At 60.1% G+C, this 19,502-nt stretch overlaps 1 protein-coding gene and 1 long non-coding RNA gene across 4 annotated transcripts; both read left to right on the forward strand.

The window, feature by feature from the left end:
- Positions 1–37: 37 nt before the first annotated feature.
- HSD17B1 (hydroxysteroid 17-beta dehydrogenase 1) lies at positions 38–7,063 on the forward strand. 3 transcript variants are annotated; one of them, XM_084615830.1, is made up of 6 exons: positions 38–1,361; positions 2,250–2,411; positions 3,102–3,281; positions 3,701–3,863; positions 6,114–6,297; positions 6,743–7,063. In XM_084615830.1, the coding sequence occupies exons 1-6, from the start codon at positions 1,265–1,267 to the stop codon at positions 6,911–6,913; spliced, it is 957 nt and encodes a 318-aa protein (XP_084471956.1). In that variant the 5' UTR covers positions 38–1,264; the 3' UTR covers positions 6,914–7,063. The 3 variants fall into 3 exon arrangements, with proteins under 3 accessions (XP_084471956.1, XP_084471957.1, XP_084471958.1); XM_084615831.1 differs by having other exon boundaries at positions 6,114–6,288; XM_084615832.1 differs by having other exon boundaries at positions 3,770–3,863.
- Positions 7,064–8,877: 1,814 nt separating this feature from the next.
- LOC311513862 lies at positions 8,878–18,671 on the forward strand. Its single transcript, XR_014709790.1, has 3 exons — positions 8,878–14,639; positions 16,066–16,213; positions 17,459–18,671. It is a non-coding gene; the product is annotated as an uncharacterized lncRNA (long non-coding RNA).
- The last annotated feature ends 831 nt before the right edge of the window (positions 18,672–19,502 follow it).

Raw genomic sequence — 19,502 nt, forward strand, 5'->3', positions numbered from 1 at the left:
TCGGAGCACGTCTCTGAGAACAGCCAGAGGCTGGAGTTCACAGCTGCAGGCAGTCACAACACGGCGCATCCCGGCCAGGCTGTCTGCAGCCAGGCAGCTGTTCCGGCGCTGCGGGACTCAGCTCTGCCCTCGGAGCTCTGGGGGCTCCATGCCGGTGGAGTTTGGCTTGAGGTTCATGGCCAAGATACCCTTTTGTGGGTCTTAAATGAGCAACTGCAGGGGCCTGGCTTTGGATGCCCCTGGACCAGTCGCTTCTTCCCTCCAGTTCGGTCCCAGAGGACTGGAGAAGGCTTTGACATTTGCCATCTTTAGGAAGGGGACCAATGAAGTGCCAGGGCACTACAGGGGGGAGGGACAGCTCAGTGGTTTGAGCATTGGCCTGCTAAACCCAGGGTTGTGAGTTCAATCCTTGAGGGGGCCATTTAGGGATCTGGGCCAAAAATTGGGGATTTGTCCTGCTTTGAGCAGGGGGTTGGACTAGATGACCTCCTGAGGTCCCTTCCAACCCTGATATTCTGTGATACAGGCCAGTCAGCCCAACTTCGATCCCTGGAAAGGGACTGGAACAAATGACTAAACAATGCATGTGTAAGCACCTGGTGGATAACAAGGACTAGCCAGCATGGATTTGCCAAACCAGCTGAATTTCCTTCTTTGGCAGGGTCACTGGCCAAGTGGATGGGGGAAGCAGCAGCTGGGCCATCTCTCCATTTTCGCCAGGCTTTGGTGGCTCCAAGGGGAGGAGTGGAAGCTCCTTGGCTGGGGCGCTGGTGTTAATGGGGGTTTGGACGAAATGGTGGAGAGCACATGGAGCGATCCTGCTCTGGCCCTGTCCCATGGGGAAGGATCAGGCTGAGTCCAGGGGTCTCTGCTGGCCCCAATTCCTACCTGTCAACCCCCCACCCCACTGCTAACCATGGCTGCCTGGGGCTGTTACAGCCCTAAGTCCGTGTCCTGGGCCGGGGTGAGGCCATTTGTCGCCTCCTGCAAACAGCCTGCCCCTGCCCCGCCACGCCCCTGCCCCGCCACACCCCTCCCCTGCTTGGGGCCTCAGCCGTGCCCTCTCTGCTGAAATCTTATCTCTCAGCTTGCTGAGAGTGAAGGCAAAAGGGAAGCTCTGCTGGGGGTGGAGGAGGGATGGGGGAGAGCCCAGCCTTGAGATAAGAAAGTAGACAAAATAGCAGAGCCCACAGCCCATGGGCTGTCTGCGGGAAGCAGGCGTCGCAGCTGCATTGGATGCTCAGTCTCCGAGCCAGAGCCAGCGATGGAGAAAACCGTGGTGCTCATTACAGGCTGCTCCTCGGGGATCGGCCTGGGGCTGGCTGTGCGCCTGGCCTCGGACGCCTCCTGCCGCTTTAAAGGTACTCCCCAGGCTCATAGAGCCGTGAGCTGGAGCCAGTCCTGACCCCGTGGCTGGTGCGCTCCAGTGCAATGGGTGGACGAGGGGCCGGCAGATACATGTTCCTCAGCTGGGAAGGAGGTGGGCTCCTCAGCCCCAGGGGATGGGAGTACTAGCTGTGGGCTGGAGATGGGGGATGCTGTGGGGCCGGGCATGGTGGGGCCGACTGGATACACCCGCCTTTAAAGGTAATGGCGTACAGGCCCCCTAAGAGAGAAACCAATGGGGCAGCCAGGCTACTCCCTTCCAAGCAGTCTCAGCAGAATAAACTCCCTGGGGCCAGAGGGGAGGAGAAAAGGAAATGGTCCTGGGCAGGTCGCAGCCTGGGGGAGGAGAGGTGACTTGGAGCCATGTAGTGTCAGGCAGCACAAGGGGTGTCTAGTCCCAGCACATGCCTGGTGGTGAGCTGGCTGGGGTCCTGAGCACTTGTGGGGCGGCAGCAGCTGCTCCTGGTCCATGCAGATGGGGCTCCCTAGAGATCTGCTGCATCCCAGGAGGTGGGGGAACCGAGTCACTCGCTCTGCTCCTGTGTGGCCCTGGAGGGAGTTAGCCCCTTGGGGCCAGCGGATGGGCTGAACTGGCCAGGATGAGCCTTCAGTCTGAGGGGAGCCTGGGCCCAAGGTATCTCCTGCGGGGGGGGGGACGTTCAGAAGACACTTGCATGGTGCAATCCACAGCAGAGCCTTTGTCCTCTGGAGTTGCTGGAGCCGCCCATATCAGGAGGGTCTTTGTACTCACCAGAGTGGGGGGCCTCCCCTGGAGGCAGAGCAGATCCGCTGCCAACTGCCCAGTGGCTGGGGGGGATTGCAAGCAGCCCCCACCCCAAAGCCGGGCACTTGTTCTCTCCTAGTCTACGCCACCATGCGCAACCTGGCCAAGAAGGAGCGGCTGCTGGAGTGCGTGAGGGGCTGCCACGCCAGCACCCTGGAGATCCTGCAGCTGGATGTCACCGACCCGCTCTCGCTCGCTGCGGCCGCACAGCAGCTGCAGGAGCAGCGTGTCGACGTGCTGGGTGAGCCAGTCTGGCCAGGCATCTCTGTGAGCCCCATGCTCCTCGACCCTGCCCCAGCTTCCGTCCCGCCCCCCTGGGCCTGCCCTGGGAAAGGGGCCTAGTTACCCAGCCAGCTCATTGCCTCTCCCCACCTGCTGGACACCAAGGGAGATCTGCCAGGTTCCCCTCCAGCTGCCAGGTTTGCCATGTGTGACAGGTCCGGGGGGTTGCACAGCTGAGACCCCACTAGCTAGCTCCTCGAGGGGCTGCCCCTGGGATCTGCCCATGGGCCCTGCAGAGCCTCTGAGGGAAAGGGAGGCCCCCAGAGCAATGTGGGGAGGGCCAGTGAGGCCCTAGGCCCCCCTCACCCCCCACCACACAGAAGGGGATAATGTCCAGTCCTGCTGCTCCTGCCGTCCCTGGGGTTTGTCCCGTGACTGGGAGAGAATCACGCTTCTCACTGCGAAAGAGACCGAAGTGTCCAGCCCTGGTGTCGGGGTGGCCACTGGGACAGGTAAGATCTAAGGGCTCAGCCCACAAAAGCCCATGACCAGAGCCCCATGCTTCAGATTTCTAAGCCAATTTCATGATGTTTTGGGGGCTGACTTGTTTTTGAATACATGGGGCTGGCGCTGAGGGGGACGTGGGCCCCAGGGAGCTCCCTTCCCTGCACCCCACTAACAGTGGCTCCTTGCTGTGCCCCACCCCCAGTGTGCAATGCCGGGGTGGGGCTGATGGGCCCCCTGGAGACCTGCTCCTACCAGGCCATGAAGACCATCTTCGATGTGAACGTGTTTGGGACCATTGGCACCATCCAGGCCTTTCTGCCCGGCATGAAGCGCCGCAAGGCTGGCAAGATCATCATTTCCAGCAGTGTGGGGGCACTGCAAGGTGAGAGACCCCCCTGCCCCATGGGGGAGGTACCTCCCAAGCCAGGCTTGGTCAGAAGCCCTGTCCCTGTGGAACCCAGCGACCCTCTCCCCAGGTGCCTGCTCACTGCACTCATCGGCCCCTCACTGCAGCCTGTGGGGTCCCGGCCCCACCCTTCTTGGGGAGATTCCGGCCATGCATGGCCTCACTGTCCACCAGGACCCTGGGGAGACTGGGCCTCTCACAAAGAGCTCGAGCAGCTGCTGTGGCGAGGCGGGGATTGGAGAGCAGCTCCCCTGATGTGTGCACGCACCAGGACAGCCATGCATGTGTTCTGTGATGCTGCCCGCACCCCATGGCCTGTGGGTACCTACGTAGCCTTGCAAATCCCTCCGCCTAGGGGTGAAAAGTGGGGCCCAGTATAACATCTGAGCTCCTAGGGTCTGTCTGGGAGGAGCTGGCCTGGGTCTCCCTGCTGGTTCTCACCCGTCCCTCCTGCTGTGCCCAAGGGATCCCCTTCAACGCCGTGTACTGCGCCAGCAAGTTTGCCGTGGAAGGTCTGTGTGAGAGCCTGGCTGTGATCCTGCAGCAGTTCAATGTGCAGTGAGTACCGCGGGGAGCTCACAGTGAACAGGCCTGAGGCCATGCAAAGGACTTTATACCTGTCGCTAGCACTCACTGCCCTGCAGCCACCTCTGGGGTGGAACAAGGCAGCTGTAGCCTGGTGCTATTGCTCAGTAGTTTGGGACGGAAAGAGTGTGATGAAGCGGGACTGTTCTTAACAGTTCCTCTGAATCGTGTGGGGGTGCCTCAGTTTCCCCTAGGCAGTTCTTAAGTATCTAGGGGGTGGGATAAGGTTGTATGGTCCTTGCAGAGCCCTAGAGGGCAGGTGTGTGCAGGGGTCTGGACACAGAGAATGGCCGAAACCCTGTTTCCTGGCCACTGATGGCCTGGGCCCTTCCCCCTGCAAGGTGAGAGCTAAAGGGTTGGAGAACAAAGGAATCAGGTGCCCTCCTGGCCCGGGAAAGGGACAAAGCCCAGAGGAGGGGGGGCTGGAGAGAGTTTCAGTTTGAGGCTGGCTGGGGACATGGTGTGAATCATAGAATATCAGAGTTGGAAGGGACCTCTGGAGGTCATCTAGTCCAACCCCCTGCCCAGAGCAGGACCCAGCTGAGGGGTCCTGTTCTCTGCACCTACAAGCTCTGTTTAGACCATGTTCCTGTCGTCTAATAAACCTTCTGTTTTACTGGCTGTCTGAGAGTCACGTCTGACTGCAAAGTTGGGGGGCAGAACCCTCCGGCTTCCCCAGGACCCTGCTGTCACGGAGTGTGGGGGAGTCCAGGCCCTGCACCCCTCTTCCTGGGATTCACTGAGACTCTCAGCCAGCCAGTAAAACAGAAGGTTTATTAGGTTTATTAACAGGAACACAGTCCAAAACAGAGCTTGTGGGTACAAGCAGGACCCCTCAGTCAAGTCCTTCTGGGGGAGCAGGGAGCTTAGACCCCAGCCCTGGGGTTCCCTGTGTTCCTCCACCCAGCCCCAAACTGAAACTAAACCCCCCCAGCAGGCTCCCTCCTGCAGCCTCTGTCCACATTCCTGGGCAGAGGTGTCACCTCCCCCTCCCGGCTCAGGTGACAGGCTCTCAGGTCTCCCATCCCCTGGGCACATTCCCAGGTCAACACTCCCCCCTCCCTGCTTTGTCTCATCGTCACACCCGCCTGGGAGGACTCGGTGTGGGAAGCGCACGGAGGGGTAGAGGAGGCTGAATGCTCCGAGGTCAGACCCAGGAAGGTGTGAGCTGGGTGTCCTGCAGACAGGCTGCTCCCAGAGAGGAGACTTCCCCAGAGTCCTGCCTGGCTTCGTAGGGAGCAGTCCCAGAGCACTGCCCGGGGACTCTGTGACAAAGGGAAGAATAATCCTGCAGCCAATTGACAGTGCAGGGGCACTTCCAGGCAAGAGGATGGAAACACCCGAATCGCTGGCGTTCATCCATTCCTGGAGTTTAAGGTCAGGAGGGACCGTTAGATTGTTTGGTCTAGCCTCCTGCATGGCACAGGCCAGAGAATCCCCTGGTTCCCCTGTCCTGAGCTCAAGAGCTGGGGTCTGACTAAAGCATCACCCAGAAAGGCACCAGTCTGGGTCTGCAGACCCCAGGAGACAGAACCCACCAGCGCCCTGGGGAGCTTGTTCCAGTGGTCAGTCACCTGCCCGGTTACAAACCGCTGCCTTAATTCTAACTGGAATTCATCTGGCTTCAGCTTCCAGCTGCTGGTTCCTGTTCTGCCTTTCTCAGCTAGCTTAGGGAGCCCACATTTTCTCCCCGGGAAGGTCCTGCCGCGCTGTCCTAGTCCCCGTTCAGTCACCGTTCTGGGAAGCTGACCAGCCTGGGCTCGGTCCCTCGCCCTGTGCAGCATCGTCTCCAGCCCTGGAATCGCTTTTGTGGCTCTTTCCTGCCACCTCCCCAAGGTCTCCACACAACACTCGCCCCAGACCTGCACGCAGCATTCCAGTTCCAGCATCGCTCGCACCGCGGCCGGCTACGGAGGGGAAATCTGGGTGGCTTGGAGACGTCTGTGCACCAGCAAGTCCAACATGCCACCATCCTCGGCCCTAGCATGTAACGGCTGTGCTCTCCCTGCCTCTGGGCCTGTCCCCGTCACACACACCCCTCCAGCTCCTGGGGGCCATATTGCAGAACTGGCTCAAGAGGCCGAGTGCCCAGGGCCTGGGGGTGAAAGCCCCTCTGTGTGTGCTTGTAGGGTGTCACTGGGGGCTCTGCCCCTGGGCAGGGTGGGGCGTGCTGGCTCTGTCTGCACAGACAGCTGTCCCCGTCTCTGTTCTCTCCTCCCGCAGCATCACGCTGATTGAGTGTGGCCCAGTCAATACGAGCTTCCTGGCCAACCTGCAGCGCATGGACACCGAGGGCTGCGTGCTGCAAGGCCTGGACCCGCAGACCTGTGCCCTGTACAGCCAGTACCTCCAGCACAGCCAGAGCCTCTTCCGCGACGTGGCCCAAGACACTGAGGAGGTCCTGCAGGTCGCTCCCAGCCCCCCGCTTCTCTGCCCAGGGGAGAGGGGCAGGGCCAGGGCCAGGGGCTGAGGCAAGCCCTGAGCCCCAGAGTGCCAAGGAGGGGTGCCCGCAGAGCAATCTAGCCCTGGGGAGAAGAGCCATGAGTCGGCCGTGACAGGGTGCAGCCACCCCCTGTCTTCACACTGCCCCCTTTCCCGGGGAGCATGAGGGCGGGGAGCCTGGCGCAGCCCTCTCTGCCCACAGGGGCCTAAGGTGGGGCTGCTCCCTGGACAGGGGAAGGGTCTGTACAGTCCCAGGCAGGGCTCTGGCCCTGTTATGCTGACATGGCCCTGCTCTTCCTGTCAGCTGAGCCTCCTGCCCCTCAGCGAGGGGATCCCCAGCCCCCAAGAGGTCCCCTGCCTACCGCCAGCTTGGAGCTGTCCCTCATGTGCCCCCTCTCTGCTTTTCCCAGGTGTTCCTGGAAGCCATCTGCACCCCCTGCCCCCCTCTGCGCTCTTTCACCACCCAGTTCTTTATGCCGCTCACCCGGCTCAAGCTGACAAGCCCTGACGGCTCAGAGTACGTCCGCGCCATGCACAAGTTCGTGTTCTCTGCGGGCGAGGCCCAGGGCGACCGGGTGTGAGGGGGAGCAGCATGGCCGTCCCAGAGCGAGGAGGGGTTCGGAGTGAAGCAGCCCTCACATTGCCCTGAGTTTGTACAGGTGGGCTGTGCTCCCCCCCAGTGGGGACGTGACCCTGCCACGGGGCCCCAATAAACTTGTCTGCTCCCTGCACGGCTCCTGGCTCCGTCCACCCCACCGCTGCGCCCTGTAGTCTGCACTGCCCTGGGTGGCTGCTGCAAGGGGGGCAGGCTGGGGGGGTATGTGGGAAGGAGCTAGGGCAGCGAGCCCTGCTCAGGTTGTGTCTGCCTTGGGGGTGGATGGGGCTGGGACCCTGGGACACCTTGCCAGGTGCCACAATCACTGTGGTGAAGTGTCAGGGACTCCCAGCCATCCCCATGCACCTCCCCAGCCGGCGTGAGAGGATCATGCTGACAGCTGGGGGATGCAAATCCCACTAGCCAGTCTAGCCCCCATGGCAGCCTGGGGCAGTGCTGGGCCCTGCCTGGGCATGGGGAGGTCTGCCACCCCCACCCCTTGCTGCTCTCCCAGTGCGAGCTGTAGTTCACTGGTCTCTATGTTAAACCTGGTCCCCCAAAGGCAGGTCACAAAGTCTCCCCTGTTGGGCCGAAGTCCTGCCATCTGCCTTCTGGAGTAGGGCGTGAAGACGAGGCCAAGCTAGGGCATTTAAAGCTCGAGCTGTAGCCCCCCTCAGGCATTTCAACCTGCCAATGCTGCTTGATCTTCCCTGTGTCAGCTGCCGCTGGGCAATACGCGATGCCCAGACTGGTGTGTGAGGAATCCTGGTGTGACGCAGCAGGGAGGGGGGAGTGTTGACCTGGGAATGTGCCCTGGGGAGGGGAGACCTGAGAGCCTGTCACCTGAGCCAGGAAGGGGACAGGGAGGTGACACCTCTGCCCAGGAATGTGGACAGAGACTGCAGCAGGGAACCTGCTGGGAGGGTTTAGTTTCAGTTTGGGGCTGGGTGGAGGAACACAGGGAACCCCGGGGCTGGGGTCTAAGCTCCCTGCTCCCCCAGAAGGACTTGACTGAGGGGTCCTGGTTGTACCCACAAGCTCTGTTTTGGACTGTGTTCCTGTTGTCCAATAAACCTTCTGTTTTACTGGCTGGCTGAGAGTCTCAGTGGATCCCAGGAAGAGGGGGGCAGGGCCTGGACTCCCCCCCACTCCGTGACACGTGGTCCTTACATGTGGCACTGAGCCCAGTGGGCACAGCCACCTTCATGCGCCAGTCAGCTTGGAGCAGCAGCTCACTGGCGTGAACCACGCTGCCGGAGGGGCCTCAGCATTAGCTCCTGTCTCCTCTGCTCCCCCTGAACCCCTGCTCTCTCTGTGCCCCCCCCATGGGAGACCCCCCAGGTTGCAGCAAGGTTTGGTGCTGCAGGCACCGGTGTCACGGCGTCCCCGGGCGATGCTCTGGAAATGCTCCCTACGACGCCAGGCAGGACTCTGGGGCAGTCTTCTCTCTGGGAGCAGCCTGTCTGCAGGACACACAGCTCACCCGGCTTCCACCTTCCTGGGTCTGACCTCGGAGCATTCAGCCTCCTCTGCCCCTCCGTGCGCTTCCCACAGCGAGTCCGCCCAGGCGGGGCTCCTGGGGAACGCAGAGGGTCCTGCCCCTAACTCCGCAGTCAGACGTGACTCTCAGCCAGCCAGTAAAACAGAAAGTTTATTAGATGACAGGAACATGGTCTAACACAGAGCTTGTAGGTGCAGAGAACAGGACCCCTCAGCTGGGTCCATTTTGGGGGGCAGTGAGCCAGACAGCCCCGTCTGCACTTCACTCCATGTCCCAGCCAGCCCCAAACTGAAACTCTCTCCAGCCCCTCCTCCTCTGGACTTTGTCCCTTTCCCGGGCCAGGAGGGCACCTGATTCCTTTGTTCTCCAACCCTTTAGCTCTCACCTTGCAGGGGGGGAAGGGCCCAGGCCATCAGTTGCCAGGAAGCAGGGTTTTGGCCATCCTCTGTGTCCAGACCCCTGCACACACCTGCCCTCTAGGGCCCTGCAATAATCATACACCCTTACCCCACCATCTAGATACTTAAGAACTGCTTAGGGGAAACTGAGGCACCCCCACACTATTCAGAGGAAACATTAAGAACAGTCCCACTTTGTCACATCTCTCCCTCCTTCGAGATCGAACTGAGTGGGGTCACTTTAGCCGGTGACCTGGGGAAGTTTGAAGCCACCAACGTTCCCATGGATGCCCCAGCATCTCTCCCATTCCTTGGTGGGGAGTTACACCAGGCCCTTCCAGTTTCACGCCCTCCCTTAGGTCGGGGGTGGTCGATAGCACTCACAGGCCACATGTGGGAAGGTTTATGCGGCCCGTGCCCTTTGGCCACCCCAAAACCCCAGGGGGTAGAAGCAGCAGCAGCATGAACTGGCGGTGGGGGAGCGGAGAGGCCTAGGGGACCTCCCCGGGGTGAGTGGGGATAGACCCGGGGGGGCCAGTTCTGCAGGGAACCTCGAGACTAAATTGCTGCCCCTGGTTGGGGAGGGGGGGATGTGGATGCCACCTCACTGCCTTTGAGCAGGCTGGCGATTTGAACCAGGGGGACCCTGCGGAAAAGCCCCAGTGTCTAGCTCCCTTGCTGGGTCCCAAGGCCATAGACTCCATCAGCCAGATGGGTGGGGAGGTAGACAAGCTCCCACTCCTGACCCCAACCTATATGTCTGTGTGGAGTTTCCTTGGGCCAGGCCCCTCGGACCCCCAGTGGGAGCGGAAGGTGACGGTCAATGGGGAGACATTCCTGGGGTGGCGAGATCCTGGGACGGAGAGAACTGTTGTCAGGCCCTGGGTGGTGCAGCCTCAGATGCTGAGGGGCAGGGTGAGCTGGGTGAGGGTCCCAGGGATGAAGCCCCTCGCCCTGCCTATGGCCCAGATCCCTGTGCAGACACAGGAGGGGTCGGACTGGCTGGCCGTTGGGGTTCTCCAGGATACCAGCTGCGAGATCCTGTTGTGGGGTGACTGTATCTCTTTGGGACAGGATCCAGGCCCTGCTCCAGTAACTGCCAAGGGTTTGAATTTGGATCCAGGGAACCATTTGGTGGAGAGGGAAATGGTTAGTGAAAATGCAGATGACCTGGCTGGCAGCAGGGAGGAGCCTCTAGGCTCAGGCTACCTGCCTGCCTGTAACCAGACCCCTGGGGCTCCCCGCCCCCTTGCACACCGGAGAGGGGGCTCACGCTGGCTCTGATGCTGTGAGGAAAGCAGCGAGCTCGCTGCCTATCCCCACTGGGACAGCAAGGGCAGCGCTGAGCACAGTGGGAGCTGAGACCCCAGCTGAGTAGGGGGAGACACAGGCAGGGCAGGGGATCTGTTGGGAGTGGCAAGGTGCTTGGTAAGGAAAGTCTGGATGAACCTAGGCAACCTTGTGAGCTGATGGCTTTGTCTAGTCAGCAGGGTGGGAAGGCGAGGAGAGTGGAAGAGGAGTGTCCCTGGACCTTACCTGTTAGCTGGGTGGAGAATTGTGACAGGGAAGGAAATGTGCCCGTGTCTGTCAGGGGTATTTACTTGCAAATGGAGGGAGCTACCCTGATCTCCAAGCAGTTGTCTGTGACCAGCCTTGTGTGATGGGACAAGGGGAAAGAGATCCCAAGCTGTGTGTCTGGGAAAGGAGAAAGTGTGTCCGGCTTGTCTTTCTCTGTGGAGCAGACAGAAGGGGCCTTTCAGCCCGTGATGGTTGAGGGTCGTGCAGTTGTCCCAGAGCTGGTTCTGGATTCAGCTAAAGCCCAGGAAGGGAAGGGTCCTAAGTTTGTGTCTGCTTGGGAGAATGGCCCTGTAACTAGGTCGCATCCAGTTAGTGCCTATGCAAAATTCCAGAGACCCGACAATTCTGGTGCTTGTATTTTGCCTGTTGCTAGTGTGTGGCTGGGAAAGGGTGGAGCAACTCTGTCTAATCAGGGTGAGATCCTAGCCAGGGCACAAGGAGAGCATGAAGGTGATGTGATCGTGTTATTTACTGAGGGTGTGGAAACCTGTAGCAAGAAGGAAAAGATTCCTGAACTTGTGTGTGGCAAAGGGCAGGAGAATGCTTCTGACCTTTTATCTAGGAAGTCTGTGAGTTTGCCTGAAAGGGGATTGTGTAGGAATCCACCGGATGGGCCAGAGGTAATTCTGGATGTAAGGGAGACCCAGAAAGAGTCTGTTGTTGCTCAGGAAAGTGTTCCTCTAGAGCAAGCCCTAGGTAAAGAGGGTAAGAGCAGAATTTCTGTGAAGGGTGATTTGTTGCATAGAAAAGCCCTAGGGAAAGGAATCCTTTCCAAGCAGTTTACTGCAACTGAAGGGTGTGAAAGTGATTTAATCAAGAAAGTTTCAGTTCCTAACAGCCAGAAATTTTCTGTTGTGAATGGCTCCACTGACTTTCCTGTTGAAAGATCCAGTGTGGATAGCTTTGAGAAGGTCTCAGATGAAGTGAAAGCTGTTAAGAAAGTTAAACAGTCCCACTTCGTCACAACCGGTCTCTCCGCTGGGCTCATTTCCCCAGTGTGCCGCAGGGCACAGGAGTGGAACGGGGAGGTGCAGAGGGCTGTATTTCATTTCTCCTGAGGGCTGGGCCATACGTAGGGGACTAAACACTCCTAGCCCCCCTCCTCCCGCAGAGCGGGGCTGGTGCCCGTGGCACGTTCGAGGGGAGAACTGCCCTTTCTGATGCCCCAGAACCAGACTGTCCCATGCAGTATCAATCTCCCCCCATTAAGCTCCCGCTCTCGCGGCTTCTCTCCCTTCTCCAGCCCCCCAACCCATGTCCTGTACGTCATTCCTCCTCTCTTCCCTCTGCCCTTCCTCCCCCATGGCAGCTCCCATCTGCCCCCACATGGGCTTCAGTTCCCCCCACAACCGCCCCCTCTAGGCCTGGGCTCAGCAATGCTAGAGTGATGCTTCCACTGGTGTGTCATGGCTGAACTTCAGCGTGACGCACCCCACTGAGGGCCATGGGGGAGCTCACCCCTGGCCGAGCTCTTGTTTCAGGCTCTCTGCAGACACAGGCAGATGTCATGATCACCTTTGAAGGGTTTCTTCGCCACCAGAAGGGCTAGATGCTCAGATTCTGAATATGGGCCGGGCCACATCACGGCACCAAGCGGGCGAGATGCAGCCTGTGGGTGGCTTGACTGGCAGCCCCGCAGGGGATGATGCTGGAGCTGCCTTCTGTCCGAGGAGCTGTTACACCAGGGTCCTCACCACTCCTGGGCCCTGAAGATCCTGTCGCGCTTCCTGCAAGGAAGGTTCATCGTGTGGGAGCCACAGCCCAGCCCAGCCCAGTGGCATCAGCTCCTCTCGCACCAAGGCTGGAGCTGTCTCTATGGGCTTCCCCGCCTGAGGAATCTGGTGCTGTGCCCTGGGTGGAGAATGGCTGCTCTGCCCCACCCCAGGAGTAGCTGCATCTCCGGAGTCAGTAAAGCACGCAGGGCTCCCGCCGCATGGCAGGTGCTCGGGCAATAGACGGGCTGCTTATTACTGGGCATGTGAGAAGCAGACTCGTGAGCCCCTGGTTCGGAGATGAGCCTGAGCTGGCTCTGAGCGGGTCCCTCTGGCCTGGCCGCTCCACGGGGCTGGGGCTCCTCGCTGTGTGGCTGCGGGGTCAGACTTGGCTCAGGGCAGGCAGTGCAAGGGCCCAGAGGTCATGCTCTGGGATGACTCAGAATTTACCCCAGTGGGTCCCTCTGCCCGGAGGCCGAGCAGTTGTTGCATGGCACCAGCCTGTCACAGGCGGCAGAGCAAACACATCAGCGGGCTGGGGGAGCGGGGTGGGGGCATCCCCCCGGCACCTGCCGCTGCAAGGCAGCGGTGTGATGGCTGGGCACTGTTGGCATGTTCTGCTGCCAGGCAGGCGAGTTATACCAGCCCCAGGCTGGCACATGCAGCAGATGGGCAGGTGCGCTCTACTAAAGCCAGCCAGGCAGTTGCATTACACTCCGGTGAGCCAGGCACCGCAGGCTGGGGCTGGCGCTAACCGAGCACGGTCTGGGCCCCATTCCACGTCAGCTTCAGCCTCTGCAGCGAGGCTCTAGCCACCTGGCGCCCGGCTGCAGCCCTAGTGGCTCACCCCGTCTCCGGCCTCCTGCCCTGGTACTTTCATCTTTCCCCCTGCCTGCTGGGGCTGGAGGGGCCGGAGTCACCTGGGTCCTTGAAGCAGCGAGGTGTGGGAGGAAGGTGTGGGAAGGCGGGGGCAGGGAGGGATATTCACCAGTCCCTCATTCACCTCCGAGCACTGAAAGTCCTGCCTGGTGCCTTGTTAATGCCCGGCCCGATCATGGCCCTGGCCCGGCAGCCAGGGCTCTCCAGGGATCACAGAGTGGCAGGACTGGGTGAAGCTGTGCTAATCCTGCTGCTGGGCTCGGGCGTGGGGTGGGCTCAGCCAGGACTCCCCGTGCAGACCCGCAAAGAGCCAGAGTGTCCCAGGCCCACTTGTTTGTCTCTTCCACGAGAGGCTGATGCAGGTGAGCAGCTGGGCAGCTAGGGCTGCATGATTCAGCCCATGGGAGGGGGAAATGGAAACACAAACAACTGCTCCAGGATGGCCGGGCACTCGACCAGCTGGGCAGAGCTGAGCCAGGATGCTTCAGAGCCTCCAAGGGCAGCAACAAAGGCTAGGGATTGGCAGGCCACAGGGGCCAGTCTGAGCTCCTGTGTCCCCCAGGCCAGCGAGTCCCCGCCAGTTCCAGGGGTCAGGTGTGGGCTAGGTTCCCATAAACAGAGACCAGGGTCTGGGGGGTTGGCAGAAGAGGCTGTTCCAGTGCTCTGAGCCCCACCCCCAGCAGGGGCAGGACCTGGCCCATGGGCGCTCTCCTGCTTTTCTTATTGTTTGTCTGTTCTGGGGCCCGAGCCTGGGCCCAGTGTGTTTCTCCCGCAGAACAGCCTTCTCGGGGGTGGTGAGTGCCCATGCCTGCCTCCGCCCCTGCTCCCACTGCACCCTGGAGCCATGGCCATTAAAAGGCTCCGGCTCCCTAGAGCAATACAGATGTAACCAGCCCCCTCCCCTTGGGACTGGAACGTTGGGACTGAAGCCACGAGAAAGTGGTCTCAGTCCATTGGCAGAGCTGTGGGGAAGGGGGAGCCCAGGGCTGGGATAACAGGGGTCTGCGGGTCGGGATTGAGGGGCACTAGCAGAGCCGGGGATGGGTAGCTTGCACAGTCCCTGTCCAGCTTTGCCTGGCACCTGCTTGCGCTGTGGGCCCCTCACTTTCACAAGCACCAAATCCAGGCGTTGCAATAAACCAAGTCACGCGGGGCGTGGAGAAGAGGGCAGACCCCCAGCCCCACCTGGGCTCAGGGCTGTGCCCCTCTGCTGCCAGTCTGGCAGGGCAATGGCTACCTGCACCTACCTGGGCAAGGCGTGTCGCGGTGACACTGTCCCCAGAGCCCAGGCTTCCCTGCTCTGGCCTGGGAGGCTGATTTCCCCGTGCCAGGGGACTGAGCGCTCACATTTTCTGCCTGCTCAGTGAAGGAGCCTGTGACCAGCTCCTATTCAGCCTGAGCATGGAAGATTAACTGCAAGACCTCCCCATCGCTGTCCTCCCAAAGGCTAGCACCACTTGCCTGGCGAACAATACCTGTCCACCCACCGCCCACTGAGAAGGAAGAGGAAGCTTGGCGGGGTGATGGCTCCCTCTTTTCTGACGTACCCACTGGGAATGCGGGGCTGTATATAAGGAGGGGACGCGCTGCCTGCCTGACACTTCACTCAGCAGCCAGGACAGCAAGCACCAGGAAAGAGCAGAGGTAAGTGCCCTCTTTGTGTGTCCAATTTGTAATGGGGACAGAGCGCACCCGAGTACCACGCTCCCCTAGGAAAGGACGGCAGGGTGGGGGACTCCTGGAACCGGCTCTATCAACCCCGCGGCAGTGCTCAAATTACAGGGGGGCCGGGTTGCCTGGCTGCTTTTTGGGGCTACCTCATTGCTGTCTCATGGCCCCGTCCTTCTCACCACTGTTCCAATCAAAGCAAGCTGCTTGACATGCAGGGCCCCCCTGCTTTTTCCCCTGAGCTGAATCTGCCTGCTGGCTGCAGGGTTTAGCAAAGACTCTGTGCTTAGGAAACTTTAGGACTTTTTCCCACTAAAAGGCTCCAGGAGGAGATGCTGAGAACTCGGCAGTCCCTCACACAAATCACATCGCTCGGCTGACCTTCATGCAGGGTCTTCCGAGGCAGTGCTGGGGCAAGCTGCCATGCTGAGAGCAAAGCCCACAGCCAGGAAAGGCGGAAGCAGGCAGGTCCCACAAGCAGCCACAGGAGGATAATAATGAAAAAACAGAGAGCTAACACACACCCCTGTTAGGCAGGGGACTGGCCACAGGGATAGCCACTGTCCACCCCCTGTCCATGCAGAGCTGCTCAGAATCGCCCGCTCGCTGCAAAGCTGCTGCCGCTGAGGATGGAATTCCTGCTTGGCAGAAAACGACCGGCCCTTAATGCTCCCCCCAGGCTTCAAAGCCCAGGCTGCAGCCCGAGCCGCAATGTCGAGTCGCACAGCTCTTTTTAGCGTGCTGGCGTGAGCCCTGCTGCCCAGATCTGTGGGTTGTACTGACATGCCCTGAGGTTCACTCCAGTAACCGCCCAGGTCACCAAGCTGGAAACGCGCTGCCCCACCTCTCCCAGCAGCATCTGGCCTTGCTGCGTTTTGGTCCCAGCCCCCTGGTTCCAGTGACCGCGCTGCCTGTGGGGTGAACAAATCTCCCCCACGTCAGGGCTGAGTCCCATGTGTGGACAGTGCCTGTGAAGAGCCTGGTGAAAGCCCCTAGCAGGCCCGTGGGTGGCCTGGAGAGGGCCTGGGGCTCATTCTGCCCTAGGTTTGGTTCACTCTGTCCTGTCTGTCTGGAGTAGTGGCCAGAGCAGGGACTTGGAGTCCACTCCCAGAGCTGTCACCATCCGGCTGTGTGACCGTGGGCCTCGCAGGGAGCTGTTCATTCCTGGCTGGGAGGCATTCCAGCAGGGCAAAGGGCTGCTGCTGTTCCTCTGGCTCAGTCCGGCTTAGTAGCACTGCCTCTCCCTGGCAGTGCGAGGATTTCAGTGCCAAGGCTTTTCTCTACCCCTGGGGCAAGTTTCACGCTGCCCAGGCACCCCTAGGAGAGTGATGCTGCTGCTCCAGGCCAGCCTTCGGCTGAGAACCCCCCAGGGTGTAGCATGGCAAGTTCTCTTCTGTTACAGCCAGCAAAGGCTATTTCCAGAGATGAACCTGATGCTTCAAGTCACCTTCCTTGGTCTCCTGTCCCTGCTGGTGCAGGGCTGGGTTCAGAACCGATCCCTGCAGAGTGAGAGATGGAGCATGCTGGACCTGCCGCAGAACAGAGAACTGGTGAGCTGGGGGGCTGGTCTCGCTCCTAGATCAGGGGGCTGAGGCTTTTTGCACATGGCATTCCCACGATGCCGGAGCTGAGCTGGGCTGGAAGCGGCTCTCACTACCACCGGGGGGTGGGGTGGGGGGTGGAAAGGCTTTTGATGAATAACTGATCACATCTCCCTTGTAGCTGTTATATGGAGGAGCGGGGGGGGGGGGGGGAGCGTCTCTTTCTTTTCCATAACACAGGCTTGGGGAGGGGGCGGCTGGGATTGAAGGCAGCGAGATACCTCTGGGGTGAGGTTACATTAGCCAAGCCCTTGAGAGGGGCCTCGGCCTTTCTCTGCCGTCTCTGGAGCTCAGGAAGTTTCATTTCAAGTGCCCATTAGGGCCTCACTAATGAGCCACAATACCGGTGCCAGATGAATTCGCTCTCGCCGCAATGTCTCATGCCACGGCGGGCCCTGCAGGGCCGCCCGGCTCCCGGGCTGCAGGAGGCATTGTCTGGGGGAGCGCAGGTAAAGCCCCCGCCCGGGGAGTCCAGGCTCAATGGGGGCCTAAAAGCAAAGGGTCACGTGCTAACGTGTGTGTCTGTACGAGACAGAAGGGCAAGGACGTGGCCTGTCGCCCTCCCGCTGGGAGCGGATACCGCTCCTCAGCCTGACTGTGCAAGGAGCCCTCTGCTGCTCCCCGCAGGGTCCCCCTGGGAGGCGGCTGGGGGCCCATGCCCTGCGCTGAGAGCACTCTGAGCGTCCCGTCCAGACAAAGCGGGTGAGGGGGGTGCCCCCGGGATCGGAACGGGCCAAGCCCCTTCAGACTCAATGAGAACAGACCCAGATGGCACCTCAAGCCCAGAGCTGTTACCCCTTGGGACGTTCTCCCCGGCGGCCACTGCTGGACAGAGAAAACCATTAACAGAAGGAGCAAGCTAAACCTAAGGGCAGCGCAGCCCCAAGCACAGCGAGGTGGAGCGGTATCGGAGCCCTGGGGCTGGCTGTCCCAGGGGAGGTGAGCTCCAGCGAGGCAAGGGGCCTGGGAAGTGGGTTTGTGGGCCTGAGCTGCTCACTTCCAGCAACCTTGCAAAGCCAGGAGCTGCAGGCTGCTCCCTGTTCCACCTGGCGCACCATGTGGTGAGCTTGGAGTCCAGCCCCTCCTCCCCGGGACTGGGAGCAGCTCCCCGGGGCCCTGTGGAGGAGGCACGAGCAGTGAGCAGGACCCAGGTTGTTAATGCACCAGCTGACTCAGGCCTGGTTTCCCCCACAGTTCCTAAGTGCCCTGCAGAGCTACTTCAGCAGCAGAGGGATCCACATAGAGAAAACTGGGCCGGCCTTTGTGCTGTCCACGAGGAATCGCAACCTGGGGGACCAGGGAGAACGAGAGCTGGTGGCCCCCGAGAGGGGGGTAGATGACTAGGAAGAGCTGATGGCAGGTAATTGCTCCCTTTCCTTGTCTTTGCTCAGGACCGGCTGGCTTGGCACCGTTAAGACAGACGACGCGGGGCCCCTGTGAGCATCGCGTGGGCAGTTAGTTTTGTCCTCTCTGTCGTGCATTAGCCCGAGTTACCTGAACATCCACAGAGGCAGCGAGGGCTAGTGGAGTGGAAGTGGGACTGGGACCCAGGAGCCAGCAGGTTTATTGTCAGCAGTGTGGCCTTGCGCTTCTGACGGGGATGATGATCCGGGTGGGGCTTCACTCAGCAATGTCTGCAAAGAGCACTCAGGGTGAAAACCCCAAGCAAGGACTAGGCAGAGTTGGTCCACTGTTTGCTTCCCAGCCATCACATGGTGACTGTTCGAGCCCTGCTCTGCCCCAAGCGTCGGCCCCCGCTCTGCATTGCTTCCCAAGGACCTGCAGTAGAACAGGTACCAAAGAGTTACCCTGGGAGCCCTCGAGATCGACTGGAAGGGAGCCCGTGCAAGGGAGGGCAGGCCCAGGTGCCACACCCACCTTGCCCTGGTGAAACGAAACATGCAAACTTCCAGACATTTTCATGATCGACCAGGTGCATTGTGGGGGGTTTATGCCTCTGTGAGCTAACAGGCCTAAGCCACTGCTGGAAGCGGAGCCTGGACGAGAGGAGTCTACGTTCTGGTCCGCACACCAGGAGGCAGGATACTGGAGACGATGAGAATAACAGGCTCTATGGGCCCGGGGGGCAGAGCCGGTGCGGAGGGAGCGGGATACCAGGCTCGATGGGACAATGCTCTGTCCCAGTGTGTATGGTAACTCTCTGTTACCCGGCCTTCCGGAGTCCAGCATTGACTGCTTCCACCTTGGTCCTTTCCTGTTCCGGTGGAGTCTTGGCAATACGATCTCGTCGGCCTCTGAGTATGTCACAGTGATTCACTGACTCTCTCCTGCCGCTGCCGCTGCTGTGCACACAAACACACGCACACGCGTGACCTTTTCACATTTGCTGGGCTCTGCCTGCAATGCTGCGCCGTAGGTTTTGGATTCAATAAATTCTCCTCTCTAACGCTTGTCATGTCACCTTCTTTGTGAATAGCTGCCATTTGGCTGTGTCTCCGCACGTGAGATACCTGCTCCTTCCCCCCTCCCCCGGACCACTCCAGGATTCGGCAAGAAGGATTCACACTGTCTGTCACATAAACAGGAGAATTCAGAATTATGTGTTGAAAAGACCAGACAAGAAATAGCCACCATCCCTGAGCTACCTCCCGGGAGTGAGGAAAGCATTAATATTATACAATGAGAACACTGCTGCATCCTTAAGGATGGAGTAGCCACCACTCCATCATCACAATTATCTAATCTACCTACTGTTTATAGTGCACCCATCACCATAGTATCTGGTCACTGCCCGCCTCCCCTGTCTTTCTTGGGGACACCTGGAGCTCCTGCTTCAGCGCTTGAACTCAGAAATTTTGTCTGGACCTTTTAAAAGTAGGTTTCTTTCGTGTCTTTGCTGCTATCATGGAAGGACTTAGAGCAGATTCTGCCCAGAGCCCCAGAGAGCACCATCCCTGGGGCAGGTTTCTTCCCCATCCCCCTGCCCGACAGCTCCTGCTGCCTTGATCTCACCCCCTGCCCTGGACAAGCCCTCCCGGGCCCCTGCAGTTAGGAATTCCCCAGGCCGATGCACCGGAGCAGGGCACAGTCCTGCAGCCTGGCATCGCAAGGATGTGACATGGTGCTGCAGAAGAGGGTTATCAGAGTAATTTGGGTTTGTTTCTGCAGTGAGATAAGGAGGTAGAGTGTGCTCGCTGGTACCAAGGCCTGGCCCGGGCCACGCAGGGAGAAGAAATGTCTTCTGAAGCATTAAGAAAGCTGCCCTAAGTGTGGAAAG

This window comes from Lepidochelys olivacea (genome assembly GCF_965140295.1).
Source record: "Lepidochelys olivacea isolate rLepOli2 genome assembly, chromosome: 27".
In the NCBI taxonomy this organism is placed as follows: domain Eukaryota; kingdom Metazoa; phylum Chordata; order Testudines; family Cheloniidae; genus Lepidochelys; species Lepidochelys olivacea.